The 15,434-nt window shown below is 37.6% G+C and overlaps 1 protein-coding gene across 2 annotated transcripts in view; it reads left to right on the plus strand.

Moving 5' to 3' along the window:
* The window catches only part of LOC110212513 (ethanolaminephosphotransferase 1-like), a 155,522-nt gene that overhangs the window by 132,729 nt on the left and 7,359 nt on the right, over positions 1 to 15,434 (plus strand). For both annotated transcript variants that reach the window (XM_020992499.2, XM_020992498.2), the window contains exons 7-8: positions 4,680 to 4,728; positions 9,859 to 10,039. In XM_020992499.2, coding sequence (XP_020848158.1) covers positions 4,680 to 4,728; positions 9,859 to 10,039 — 230 coding nt within the window. The remainder of the gene's footprint in view (positions 1 to 4,679; positions 4,729 to 9,858; positions 10,040 to 15,434) is intronic.

A 15,434-nucleotide genomic window follows, 5' to 3' on the forward strand; every position in this document is an offset into this window, starting at 1 on the left:
AATCCTCCTATTGGTCCTTCCCCAAGATCCATCTTCTTAGCAGGACCAAGTACCATTTGCAAATCCCCATAGCCATGATTTTCTCTGCATTTGGTCACCCTTTTATTAAGTCTATTAATGAGCATTTATTAATTAAGCCTATTGTGCTAAGCACTGGTGATAAAAAGAAAGGCAAAAGACAGTCCCTCACTTAGTTATATAACCTGTAGAAACAAATAAGTATATGGAAAAAAATGATTATCAATTGAGGGCCTTAAAATGGTTATGCAGCATCTATGACTTGTTGAAACTATCATAGACGAGAGAGAGAGAGAGAGAGAGAGAGAGAGAGAGAGAGAGAGAGACTAGAGGTAAAAGCCATGATTCCAATTCTTTAGGAACGTACATTTTAGTAGGAGATACACAATATCTTGTTTTGTTCATGCCAAGAGTGCACACATATTTGAACAATGTAGAATTGAGTGGTCAATGGAGTAGGTTTAATCTAAAGTTTGAAAATGAATGTGATATGAAAAGCAAAGGCAACAATGAAACTAAATTAAAATTCTGCAAGAGTTCCAGTGAGAGACCCTGAGGCTGTGCTTGAGGCTCTGTACTTCCTTCTCTGGCTGGTGCCAAATATATGGAAAATGCAGGGAGGACACAGGTATATGTAGCAGGAGGCTACAGCTATAAGGGTCACATTATTTTGTATTGTTACTTTTTCTAGCTGTCACTGCTTCTGGTTGCTTGGAAAATAATGGTTTAATTTTTTCATTTTCCCCCTTTTCTCTTTTGGTTGACTTTTATTTTCTTCTGTTTTTTTAAGCTGATTTTCTTCTTTTGCTGTTTTTCTCCCTTGGAAAACTCAAACATCACTGGAACAAAAACAATTTGTCCTGAAGGAGAGAAAGAGAAGAAAATGGCTGTCTGTCTGTCTCTCCTTGGGCAGTGGGAGGGGAAGTCCTTTGATGATATTTGATCCATGAGCTCCAGGTGGAAACCAAAAAGATCCTTTTTTCTAGGAAGACATAGGAGAGAAACTCAACAATGGTAGAAGAGCATGTTAGGGGAGAGGTATAGAAAGCTTATCAAGACCATATACGATAATAATTAAAGACTTGGATTTATATACTGCCTTAAGGTTTGCACTTTACAAATACTATCTCATTTTAGTCTCTCAGCATCTCTGGTAGGCAGATGTTAAATTATCCCTGTTTTACAGATGGGGAAACTGAGGCTAAATGACTTGCACAGAGTCACACAGCTAATAAGCTTTTAAAGCTGGATTTGAACTTAGGTCTTCCTTACTTCAGGTCCAGTGCCTTCTCCACCGAGCTACCTAGCTATTCTTAAGAAAGTTTAAAATCACAGATCTTTAGGTATGGCTCTCTCATCTTGGAATACGAATTTTACACAGTGCAGAGTTCTTACTCATTGTTGTTTGTGGTCAGTGGATAATTGCTCACTAAACTGATGCTTCAAAGAAATAACCAACTGTTGCCATTTAATAACTTTTGAATTCTACTCTGAGATGTTTCATGCTTTTCTTTGTTGGCTTTTTGATCTAAAGTCTCAATCTCTTCAGAACTGCAGCAGGAAATTTAGATTTAACCTCAAGAGTCAGTGTTTTGTCTTGTGTCTCCTCTAATTTAATGCAGATGTTAGAATGACTATATTTTACTTGAGATTTTATTGAACTTCTGTCTCAATACCCCTTCTTTTTAATAGAAAACATAGCTTGGCTGCAGTGCTCATTAAACTCAGAAAATCCAGCAAGCAGTAATTTTGACAATGTATACAAGTAGAAAAGAGAATATTTAGGTTCCCTCTTTGGAGTTCAAGTCTTTCAGCTGCCTCATTATTTTAGGGAGAGTTTTTCCATTCCAGAAAAGGAAAAGGAAAGATGGATAAAGTAAGTATATTGACAAAGAAATCCGTGTCAAAAACTTGAACACTGTATTGCCTAAATACAGATTGTGTGAATATTTCCCTTCGGCAACCTGTGGTAGAACCAGCAGGAGGTGGAGGTCTAACTGCTTCTTCTAGTACCATTCATTCCAAGTTCATGATACTTCTGCTTTCCATTTTTTTCCTATCCACTAAGTCCTCTCAAATGATAAAGTTTCATATCAAGCAGATTAAAATAGGTCTTCCTCTACCCTATGTAAATCACTTTATTATTTCAGGAAATCTCTCATTTCCATCACTTCATCTTCATAACACATGGTTGATGGATAGATCAGCTGAACAGGGAACAAATGAATCTCTATTGCACCTAATGAAGTCCAGTTCCTAAGGGCAAAGTGTTGTCAGGAAGATTTGGAATGAAATGTCGACTGAGCTTTTTAATCCAATGCAAATTCATTTAACAGGCAAAATGCTGCTACGGCACACACATTCAACTCAGTTAAATTTGGACTTAAGTGTTTTTCTGTCATTTGCCAGTGTGGACCCAAAAAAGGGTACAATTATCAGTATATCCTCCAACTTTACAAGGCAAAAACATTAATCCTTGATTAATGATGCATCCAGTTTCTTATCTGGAAAGATATAAAACATAAATGTGGCCGTTATTTTTAGGTAGAAATTTAAAGCAATGTGGTGAAGTGGAAAGAACTGTGGATTACTATCAAAACATTCAGGTTTAAACTAATTCATTGTATAATACTGGGTAATTCAATTGGCCTTTTTGATTCTCAGTTTCTTCATTTGTAAAATTAGAGGCTGAAAGTAAACAATGGCTAAAGTCGTTTCCACTTAAAGAATTATATGGTATACTTGGTTTCAGATTTTCTTGTTTTCTTCTCTTGATGCTAAAAACCAGCCTAATATCAGTGTTTTTTAAAAAAATTAATTCTTAAATTTTAATTTAATTAAAATTTTTCTGTCCTGATCACAGAATAATGGACTGGTTTCTGAATTGTTGATCCTGTTGTGACTGCTTCATTATTCTCAACTTCCAATCCTCCTATGTAAAATGTGGATAATACTTTCACTACCAATATTACCTGTTTGTGGATAATATTGTGCTGGATTACATCAAACCCAAATGGCACAGGGCTTGTTCAGTATGATCCCTAATTACTCAAAAGAGCTAAGCCTAACAGTCCATCTAGGGAAAGCTAAATGTATAAAAAAATGTTTATTGGCCACTCCGTGATGTGCACTTGGAAGGCAAGTCCATCCAATTAGTCCATCAGTACATAGGCAGATGGACAGTGAGTTGAGCCCAGAATTAAATAAGAGGAAGAGAGTGGGCGATTACACTTGGGAAATTATGCAGTTCTTTTAATGCTCCCAAGCTGCATCCTGGCACAACAGCCTATCTTTTTAATTTTTTAAATAAACACAAATGTTCTTTGGGTGATGCTATATGTCTGTGAATCTTGAAACAAGACACACAATCCCTGAACTATCAAAAGCATGGTTGACCCTTAGGTCAGTGGCACAAAAAGGCTGCAGTATATTTCCAATGATGTTTTATTTTTGTTGTGTCCAATTCTCCATGACCCCATTTAGGATTTTCTTGGCAAAGATACCGGGATGGTTTGCCATTTCTTTCTCCAGCTCATTTTTTGGATGAGGAAGCGAGCGAACAGGGTTAAGTAACTTGCCCAGGGCCATACAGCTAGTAAGTGTCTGAGGCTGGATTTGAACTCAAGTCCTCTTGACTCAACAACCAGTGCTCTATTCACTGTGTCACCCTTCCAATGATGACCTACATGCAAGTAATACTTCATTGAGGAGGTATGATCTGAATAGGAGGTGGTGGTATACTAAGAGTGAAGGAGAATAGATAGCCATGGCATGTTTAAAAGATCTCAAAGGAGGTTTCTGGCTTATTGGGTAAAATCCCCTGTGGAGGATATATGAAGGAAAATGAACAAGAACAACACAGAATGAGAAGCTGTGGATGAAGGGAGATTTCACATGGATGAAATCTCAGATCTATTGAAGAAGACCTACCCCAAAGTGCTGGATTAATATAAAAACTAATAATGTTAGTTATTTTTAGAACAATTTTTCAAATTTTGCTCATCATTTGGCAGTTAGCCTGCTGTCAGCTGATAACAGTTGTCTGTGTTTGCATGAATTTAGCCATCATTCATAGAGGAAGCTAAATGGCAAGGTGTATAGAATATTGGACTTGAGTCAGGAAGACCTGAGTTCAAATCCTCCCTCAGATATTTACTGGCTGTATGGCCCTTGGCAAGTCATCATGTTAGCTTTAGTTTCCTTAATAATGGACCTACCTCATAAGGTTGTTGTGAGGATCAAATGAGCTAACATTTGTAAAGCACTTTGTAGAAATGCTAGCTCTTTATTGTTGTTGTTATCATTATTATTGTTTGGAATCAATTCAGCATTCAGAATGATCCTCAACTTGAATGAATGCAAAATCTGACAGCAATGTATATTTTTGGGGGAAATTTCAACTCTCGACATGTGTGTTCATCACAAGGAAAAATAAAAATTTAAAAAATCATTGCACTGAAAACATTTGTTTCCTGGAACCATTTCCAATGCTGGTTTACTTGAGCCATTCATGAAGCTGGCAATGGAAGTAGGATTGAAGCCCCCTTGAATTTCCTTGTCAGATAGCAGCGTGTTTCCATTATTATCATTGCAGTACAGGCTTGTTCTCATGGGAGCTTAATAATAAATGACCATTCATAAATCTTCTGTCTGTTTTCCAGCCTGCAGCATTTTCCTTTCTCTCCCACAGACGTTGTACAACATCTACACGTAAGTGTGCTTTTCATGTTAAAAGATAGTAGGCACTCAGATAAAAACAATAGCTTATGTCCTGATTGATATCCTAAACAAATTGAGTGCGTTCATTATACATGAAGCTTGGGTGTTCAGCAATATTATTTGAATTGAATTCTGGCCTTTTGTGTAGTAGATTTGGACATTCATTGAAGTAGAATTGGACATTTTATTCATGGATGTTCTCCTGTTGTCAACGTTCAGTTCTTTGACATGAGATCCTCTTTTTGAGATTGGGGTAGGTGGATCATCATGAGAGATCATGTGGTGTAAGTGGAAATAGTGTGAAATTTGGAATTGGAAGAGATCTGAGTTTGAATTCTGCCTCTTTGTTAGTCAGACATATGATGATGGACAAGTCATTTAACCTCTGAGTCCTACTTTCCTCATCTCTTAAATAGGGGTGTAGTAATAGCTATAATATCTCTCTTGCATGACTCTTATGAGGCTCTCTGAAGAGAATGTTTGTAATGCACTTTGCAAACCTTAAATTGCTATATTTTGTCACTTATTTTCATATTTGCTCTTTATATGTCATATATAGCTACATGTCATCAAACTTAGTCCTCATTTTTAGCATGTCCTCACATACATTTGTAAAAATGAATCTGTTAAAATCACTAATGAATAGTACTGTTTTATCTAGTGATTCAAAATATTCCACTTGTTTCTCCGTGTTAACACGGTACAAGCTTAACAGCTTATTTTGTGTGTGTGTGTCTGTGTGTGTGTCTGTGTGTGTGGTTGTTTTCTATGCCTTTATTTTTGTTGTTGAATCCCTATATTTCAGTACACATGGAGTGGTTTAAAATGCAGACAAAATAGAAATTATCCTAGATGCTTGAAATGTGCATCTCATGAAACTGCAGACAGGCTTCATATTCTCAAGAAATACTAGCTCTGAGAAATTGAGAAATAAGAAGGATGTCTTGAAGCTCATTTTTTCCCCAACATTTTCAACTTTTTTTTCAACAAACATTTAAATTAAATGCTGTTCCTTTCAGCATAGACACCTTCAAAAGTTAGACACTTATTTCCAGGAATGTGGCCATTGCTTTAAAAATTTGTGGAATTGCCTTTAGGGTTCTTTGAAATTTGAGGATTTGAGCTTTAAAAGCAATACAAAAGTTTAGAAAGGTTATTTTGTTTCAGTCACATCTGACTCTTTGTGATTCCATTTGGGGTTTTCTTGGCAGAGATACTGGAGTGGTTTGCCATTTCCTCATCCAGCTCATTTTACAGATGAGGAAACTAAGGCAAATAGGATTAAGTGACTTGCTCAGGGTCACACAGCTAGTAAGTGTCTGAGACTGGATTTGAACTCAGATCTTCCTGACTCCAGGTTGGCCACTCTATTTACTGCACCACTTAACTTCCCTGATACAAAAATTACTCAGATGAATAAGATGGATAATCTCAAGCTCAGTAATACTGTTTTGGGTAAAATATGAGTTGTGATTTTAAAATAAGAAAGCTAATGTGTGTCAGCACATATGTTTTTGTGGGGAGGTGTAAACTGATGGACAAATTGAGGAGGCAGAGCCAAGACTGATGAGCAGCAGGAAGGATAGTCTAGCTCAGGGGTGGGGAACCTGTGGCCTCGAGGTCACCTGTGGCCCTCTAGGTTCTCAAGTAAATCCCTTTGACTAAAGCTGCACAAAACAAATCCCCTTAATAAAAGGATTTGTTCTGTGAAGTTTGGATTCAGTCAAGGGGCCTCACTTGAGAATCTAGAAGGCCACATGTGGCCTCAAGGCCTCAGGTTCTCCACCCCTGGCCTAGCTCCGCATCAGAATTTCTCCACAAAGACCTAGAAAATACATAAGAATGAGTCCTGTTTTGGAATTCCAAGGGAAAAAAAATCATAGTGGGTCATCTTTCTAGCTTAGATTGGTATATCAGAGACGGACAGATCTATGGAGACTGGAGACAGTCTAACCAGGAGAACATTGCACAGAACATTCATGTGCAGCTACTAAAAGTGGACCACTACAGGAAGAGTTCTCAGAGCCACACAAAGGGGCCCAACCTTGTGCAGTATGAAAGAACAGGTACCAGCTGGTAGTTCTATTGCTCATTGCCCAGTTCTGGGTCACATATCCAGGATAAACTGAGGAGGGTGCCTGTGCTTGAGGCTGGCATTCCAGTAAGGAGAAGTCCCAGGCCTTAGGCTGGGTACTGAGCAAAGGGCAAGTTCAGACACAAGCAGCTGTTGTGTTACTCTGCCCCCAAAAGTGGAGTGGGGTCTCAGTTTTATCCCCCCGCCAAATCTGAAACCTGCAGGGGCATAATCAGGGCAGGAATCTCAGACCAAAAAAGAGCCTGCAGTTAGGTCACTCTGAACCATCAGAACTTTCCAGCTCATGGTAACTAGGACCAGCAGCAGACCACAAGTAAATACTCAGTAAACAATTTATTAAGTGCTTACCATGTGCCACATACTGTGCTATATGCTAGAGGTACAAGGAAAGGCAAAACATAGTCTCCGCATTTGAAGAGCTCATAGTTCACTGGAACTGCACCAGAGCCAGGAACACAGGTGTATTGCTCAGATCCCAACCTAGAGTAGGAATTTGTAGGACTCAGATGAGGATGGCCGTGATCAGATTTTGCCCTGGATCAGACTACTCTGGGAGCAATGAAAGCTTGTGAACCCTCAGCCTGAGCTGTCTCTGAGATACTGGAATAACACAACATTCATACCCTCAGAAAAGCCACAAGAGGATCCAAGATGTCAAAAGCTAAGTCCAGATATTCCCTCCAAAAGTTCACAAAGCCTGGTCCTGACATAAAGTTTGAAGTCAGGAAATAGGCTGGGAGAATGAGCATGCAAAAAAGAATGTAGGAAAAAAAAAAACTTCAGACAAGATACAGCATCCTTTCCTTTTAAAAACACAGGAAAACATAGGAATAGATGTCTCTTTCCTTAATATGATAACATAAATCTGGGTCTCCCATTGCATCCTGGGCCATCTCCAGTCATCCTGATTGATATCTGGTCACTGGACCTAGATGGCTCTGGAGGAGAAAGTGAGGCTGGTGACTTTGCACAGCCGTCCTTCCCTCAAATCAAACTCAACTGCAAATCATGTCATCTCCCTGATGTCATAGTCCTCTTTGAGAATGAAGGGCAAATCACAACCACAACATAAATGTATCTAAAACCAAGATCAAGCATTATCTGTAATAATGGGAATAAATAAGAGGCTTTCCCAATAAAATCAGAAATAAAGCAAGGATGCCCATTATCACCAGTGCTAGAAATGCTAGCTGTTAGCAATAAGACAAGGAAGACAAATTGAAGGAATAAGCATAGGCAAATAGACAAAATTACCACTTTTTTTTTTTGTGAATGATATAATGGTTTAGAGAACCCAAGAGAATCAACTAAAAAACTAATTGAAACAATTAACAATTTCAGCATACTTGCAGGATATAAAATAAAACCATGTAAATCACCAACATTTCTGCATATTGCTAACAAAAGCCAACAGGAAGACATAGAAAGAGAAATACCTTTATAATAACTGCAGAAAGTATAAAATATTTGGAAGTCTACCTGCCTAGACACATAGTAACTATATGAATACTCTATAAAACACTGAACAAATAAAGACAGATTAAAATAATTGAAGAACTATTAATTGCTCATGGGTAGGCTAAGCAAGTATAATAAAAACTATAATTCTACTTTAATTATTCAGTGCCATAACAATCAAATTACCAGAGATTAGAGCAAAAAATGATCTCAAAGGACATAATGAAAAAAAGTGAGAAGGAAAGGGGCCCAACACTACCAGATCTCAAACTATGCTGCAAAGCAGTAATCATCAAAAGAATCTGGTACAAATTGAACAAGTTGTGGTATATGATTATGATGGAATACTACTGTGCTATAAGAAATGATGAGCTCATTGATCTTAGAAAAACATGGAAAGACTTGCATGAAATAACAAAGACTGAAATGAGCAGAACCAATAAAATATTGTATACAGTAACAGCAATATTGTTTTAAGAATGAGTGAATAAATCATTTTAACTATTAGAAGTACCCAAATTAACTACAAAGGACATATGAAGAAAGATGCTATCTGCACCCAGAGAAAGAACTGATAAATAGAGAAGTATGTATGGAATAAATATATATGTATATATGTTTGTGTATATGTATGTGTGTGTATGTATGTATGTATGTATGTGTGTATATATATGTATACACATACACACCTATTTGTGTCTAATGGCAGCCATGGGGGGGAGAAAAAAAAAAAAATTATTATATATACACTTTATATATATACATATACATATATAAAAATTTATTATATATGTATAAATGGAATACCAATTTGTACATAATTTTCAGTTTCATGTGCAATCATTTTTTTATTTTTCTATGCTATGAAAATGCTTGTTTTATCCCATAAATTACAAATAAAATAAATATGAATGAACAAAAAGAATTTGGTATTGGTTAAAAAACAAAAAGGTTGATCAGTGAAGCAGATTAGGTACACAATGTAGAGAAGCAAGGAAGTACAATTTGACAAATCCAAAGATCTCAGCTACTGGTATAAGAACCCACACTATTTGACCAAAAACTGTTGGAAAACTGGAAAGCATTCTAGCAGAAATGAGGTAGAGACTAACATCTCACATTGTATACCAAGATAAGCTCAAAATCGGTAAATGACATAGACATAAAGGTTTGACATGACACAGCTAGTTAATTACTAATACTTTGGGCAAGTCAGCTTCTCTGGGCCTCAGTTTCCTCATTTGTAAAACAAGGTATTGAACTAAATATTCTTTAAGGTTTCTTGCAGATCAAAGTTCTGTGCTTATATATTTTTCTATGTTATTCTATTCTAATTACTTACATTTGACAATCCATATGTGACAATCACAAAACTCCCTATTAAGCAGAATATTGGATTAACCTCGTTTTTCAGATAAGGTTCAGAGAGTCTAAATGACTTGTGAAGGGTCACAAGCTCATTAGTAACAGAGCTCAGAATTCAGGTCTCCTCATGCTCAGTCTGTTTTTCTAACTCTAGGCCTGTGCTCTAATATTAAAACCGGCGTTTTTATTTCTCTGCGTTGTAGGGCGTACCAGAGGAAGACACTGAAGCAGGATTCTTTGTATGAAGCTTTGCTGCCTTTAGTGTCTCCTGCCCTCCTGTTTTCCCTCCTGACTGTTTGGGTGGCTTTATCTCCATGTAATATATTAATCAAGCAGCCCAGATTATTTTTATTTATGGTTGGTGTTGCCTTCTCCAGCGTTGCTGTAAGTATCCAAAAGATTCACACTTGCGTAGTTGGGTGAGAGAGCACTTATCCAAAATGACCTTCACAATTCTCTAAGCAGTCTTGCTTTTGTCTAAATGGGGCACTGTGTGCCTTAGGCATTAGATAGCTATAATCATTTTGAAATGGCATTAATTCAGGTCCTGCCTGGAGACAAAGGGATGGTTTAGGTTTAGGCCTTCTGGATTTTCTTCTCAACCTTCATAATTTTGCTTAAGTAGTAAAATAATAATAATAATAATAATAATAATTAATAATAACAACTAACATTTGTAGAGCACTTACCTTGTACTAGAGACTGGGCTAAGCACTTTACAATTATCGTCTCATTTAATGGTGCTATTATCATTTCCATTTTACAAATGAGGAAATTAAGGCAAACAGGTTAAATGACTTGCTCAGGGTCACACAGCTAGTAAGTGTCTGATGTTGGACTGACCTCAGGTTGTCCTTAGCATACTAGCTGTGTGACCCTGGTCAAGTTACTTAACCCTGTTTGCCTCAGTTTATTCATCTGTAAAATTATCTGTAGAGGGAAATGGCAAACCACTCCAGCATCTTTGCCAAGAAAACCCCAAATGGGGTCACAAAGAGTCAGACATGGCTGAAAAAACGACTGAACCACGAGCACAAATTCCTGACTCCAGGCTTGGTGCTCTATCCACTGTACCACTTTGCTGCCCAAAAAGTAGACCGGTTTCTCCAGAGATGATTCTTAGACCTGAGGTGCCCAGATGCTGAAGTTAAATCAAATGGCTCCTTTTGGGGTATGTTCACATGACTCGGTGTAGAGGATTTGGTGGGACAGACTCTGAATTTGGTGATGCCGACATATTGGCTTATTACTTTAAAATGGTTATTGTCAACAAGCATTTATTAAGTGCTTACTATGTGCCAAGTACTAGGAATTAAAAAACAAACAAACAAAAAAAAAAGAAACAGTCCCTGCTTTCAAGAAGGGATTGGAATTGGAAGAGACAACATATGTAAATATGTAATATTAAATATGTGAAGCATGATATACTTACAAAAGATATACAGTGTAAATGGAAGGTAATCTCAGGGAAGGCATTAGCAGCAGGGGAGGCTAGGAAATGCCTCCTATAGAAGGTAGGATTTGAGCTGAGTCTTGAAGAAGGGCAGGAAAGCTAGGAGAAAGGAGAGCATTCTAGGTAGGGGGCACAGCTAATGCAAAGCATGGCATTGGTAGATGGAGTGGCGTGTATGAGGAACAGCAAGCTGGCCAGTATTGCTGTTTAAAGAGTATGTGCAGAGGAGTCAAGTGTTAGCAAAATGGCATGCTTTCCTTGAATTTTCTTTTGCCTGTCTGACACAAGAGACAAGGGCATCCTTGCTGGGGAAAGTTATCTAGAAGTTTTCATTTAATAGATGATTTTCTTTTTGGACTTTGATTTTGTCACTTACTACCAACAGAGATCAGCTCTGTGGTTTATCATCGAGGAGAAAAGAAAATACACTTTAACCTACATGAAAAGGAACTGTGGCACTATTGGGGGAATATATTGATCTAGCATTTTTTTCCATAAGAAGGAATGTTTGCGGTTATGAATTTCCTGATGTAGAATTAAATGGAAGGCACACATTGGAGCAAAGGACCAGGTCTTTGGTTTTCTAATACCCCAACCCCCAGATTTTTTGGAATTTATAGATGCTTAGTGTTTGGGCTATGGCCTGTCAAACTCCCAACAGATCCTAGGGTATAGCTAGAGAAATAGGAATACTGGTTACTCTACTTCTTTCTACCCTCTTCAGTGAAAACTATTGTTAAATGAGTGAAATTGTAAATCTTTTAGAAGGAACCAGTAGATGTTGTAGTAATAGAAAAGTTGGAGAAAAAGGTAGGGAAATTTGGTCTCTTACAACTTTTAACTCCTAAAGTTAAGGATCTATTAATACCTCACTGCCTAATATGAATTTTAATATGCAGTCAATCCTCAACTTTCATGAGGGTAATGTTCCTAGAAAATGTGCACGGAAGTAAAAAATGCAAATGTTAATACATTAAACCTATGGGAAATATGGGGTTAGATTCCCGTGACCACCCAAAACTATAATCTTTCACTAGAGAATGCTGAAAATATACTTTTCTTCATGTACTTCTTTATAACAAAACATTAATTCTGAAAATATGCACTTTTCTTAACACAGTAACCATGAAATAACCCATAAAAAGTATACAAAAGAAAATTAAAATTGGTAACATGCAAAAACATTTTTCTTGCTAGTCATTCCCTAGATTTCTGTGACCTTTTATGCTAACATTTCAATAAAAACAAAACAAAACACTGATTATGGACAATATTCACTTTTCATAACACATGAAATCTACAGTACCATAAATACTGGATAGTAAATAAAATTCTTAAAACTAGAACATTTTAAACCTGAATCAAACCTTCCACTATGTCAGATGGCAATGTGAGGGTGTTGTACTGTATACTATACTGCTGTAAACCTTTCTACTTTGGCCACCCTCTGAAAACCAAGGGAGAGGTTGCAGGGACTTCAGTCCCTGCTGTCAGAAGATGCCCAGACTAGTTAGGTCTCAATATCACCTTTGACACTCAATCCTTCACAGCTGCTGGTTGGCGATAAAGATGGAGAAGGATGCACCAGCTTAAACTAATCCATCAGTGATGTCTGCCTCGTGGCCTGTTTGAGATGCTTAAGGGTCTTGGATTATGGGAGCATAGTAGAGATGAGGTGACATTTAACCTTGAGACTGAGATCTATGATCTTGCTGCCTCTATGCCTCTAGCCAACTGGTCGATTTGGCTGACGGCAGGTGCAGACATACCAGCATAAAGGTTATCTAACACTTTTTTTTTTCTCTAAGCTGCATCACTGACTTTGCATGTTTGGGTTTACAGCCCAAAACATTTGCACTGCATTGTGGGAGCATAATTGCAACACAATTGCAACACAAGGCAAACAATGAAAATAGGCAGCTAATACATGGAGAGCTCTTTACATTGGTAGGGTGAACAAGACCATTGAAGTGTCTAGTAGGATGCCATCCACTCTGCAAACTTGTCCCTTGCACCTCTCATCTTTTTTCTGCTGTGAATGTGCGCATTTATCAACATGAAAGTGAAATGAAGTTACTAATAAAATCAGGCAAATGCTTGAAGTTGCAAGGGCGAATGTTAAATGTTGACTGTATCATATAGCCTGCCATATACTGGGCTTAGTGTACATGCATCATAAGGATTGATTTAGACCTGAGAGAGGCATCATCTAGTCCAAACCCTTACTTTATGTATGAGGAAGAAACTGAGGCCCGAAGAGGCTAACCACCTGGCCAAAACTACATAGCTTTTAAGTAGCAGAGAGGGGATTCAAATCCTGTAACTATAGGTGCAGAGAATGGAGTGCCAGAGTTGGAGTCAGGAAGACCTGAGTTCAAATACAGCTTTAGATACTTACTAGCTGTGTGACCCTGAGCAAGTCTTTCTGCCTCAGTTTCCTCATCTGAAATATGGAGATAATACTAATACCTACCTCCCAGGATTGTTGAGAGAATAAAATGAAACAGTATTTGTAAAATGCTATATAAATGTTAGCTCTTATTATTGCCATTTCATCATTTTTTTTATGGTGTTAGGGACAAAAGCTTCTATTTGTGAAACTAGGCAAACATTTTGAAAATAAGTTGATAAGGGCCAAGGGCATCCTTATTGGAAAAAGTAGGAGTTTTCATTTAATAAATTACCATCTGTTTGTTTTCATTTCTTTTTTAAATATGCTATGGAACCCACTGTTCCCAAATTATCTATTTCCCAACTCTTCAGTTTCTGACCTGGGTATCACCATTCTCCCTGCCTTCTTGGACCAGGGGGTAAATAGCATTTTTGCCTGCTCTCATGTTTGAGTTAAATGAATTAAAATATGGTAGCTGAAATCACATTTCCAAATTAGAAAAAGTCACATTTTCCTTTAATTTTCTGCTTCTGGCTGGCTGTTCCTATTTATATTTCCTGTGTAGGCCGAGGGTATGTTGTCATGGCAATTTTTTTCTCCTTGAAATCCTTATACTCTCGGAGTTTCATTATTTTTACCCAGTAGCAAGTAATGGCACATGAGTTGCTTTAGCATGAATATTCTCTTTTCATAGTTTGAGAATTATAGATAAGTTAAAATTTACCTTAAATCACTCTTTTTTTTTGATATCTTAAAGGGAAAAAACACAAAACTTTGGACCTCCTGTTACGGTTAGCAGTAGCTGAGATGTTAATTCCTTATAACCACAATCATCACCCCCCTCTACAGACTCCATTTTTTATGCGTTAAATAGGCTCAGATCTCCCTTTTTATGAAGTCCATTTTCATGGTTCTTATGTACTTTCTAGCTACTATTTACAAGTCTCTTATTCTCTTCCTACCTCAGTTTCCTCAACTATAAAATGGGTATATTAATAGCACCTGCCTCACAGGGCTGTTGTGAGGATCAAATGTACTATTTGTAAAGTGCTTAGCATAATGCATGGCACACATTAAGTGCCTAATAAGTTCCCCCTCCCTTCCTTTTTTCCTTCCCTTTCCCAGAATCAAACATAATTATGGAATATCTGAGTTGGAAGGGACCCTGGGGGCCAACTTACGGAACCTGTGTGTGAACAAGAATCCTTTCTAACTGTATCCAGAACCTTGAAGACCTTTAGTGAGGGGAAACTTATTACCACTTGAGGCAGCCCTTTCCATTTTTGTAAAACTCTATTTTTAGAAATATTTCCTTTAAGTAAAGTCTAATCTGTATCTTTGCAACTCAGACCTATTCATCCTAGTTATGCCCTGTGTACTGAACAAAACAAGGCTTATCTCTCCTCCAGGTGACAGTTCTTCCAATACTTGGAGTTTCTAACATGCTCCCCTCCTTAGACTTCTCTTTCCCATACTAATCTATCCCATTTCCTTCAACTCGTCCTCCTGTGGTATGATTTTGAGGCCCTTCAACTTCATGTATTCCCTCTCCTCCAGCTGCTCTTCATTTTACCAATAGACTCTCTAGACTGTGACACCCAGAACTCAACACAGTACTTCGGCAGTCATAAGGAAAGAGCACAATAGTATCATCATCTCCGTTTTACTAGATGGTCTTCCAAACTTAGCTTGATTTAGATTAATTTTTTGGGGGGAGGCAATTGGGGTTAAGTGATTTGCCCAGAGTCAGTCGTACAGCTAGTAAGTATCAAGTGTGTGGTTGTAGACCAGATTTGAACTCAGGTCCTCCTGACTCCAGGGCCAGTGAGATTAAGATTAATTTAAAGATTGCATTAGCTTTTTTTGGTTGCCGTGTCATGCAATTGACTCATAATGAAACTTGTGTGCCATTATAGTACTCCAGATCTTTTTTC

The sequence above is a fragment of the Phascolarctos cinereus genome, unplaced genomic scaffold (genome assembly GCF_003287225.1).
Source record: "Phascolarctos cinereus isolate Bilbo 61053 unplaced genomic scaffold, phaCin_HiC Scaffold_4;HRSCAF=312, whole genome shotgun sequence".
NCBI classification, from domain to species: Eukaryota; Metazoa; Chordata; class Mammalia; order Diprotodontia; family Phascolarctidae; genus Phascolarctos; species Phascolarctos cinereus.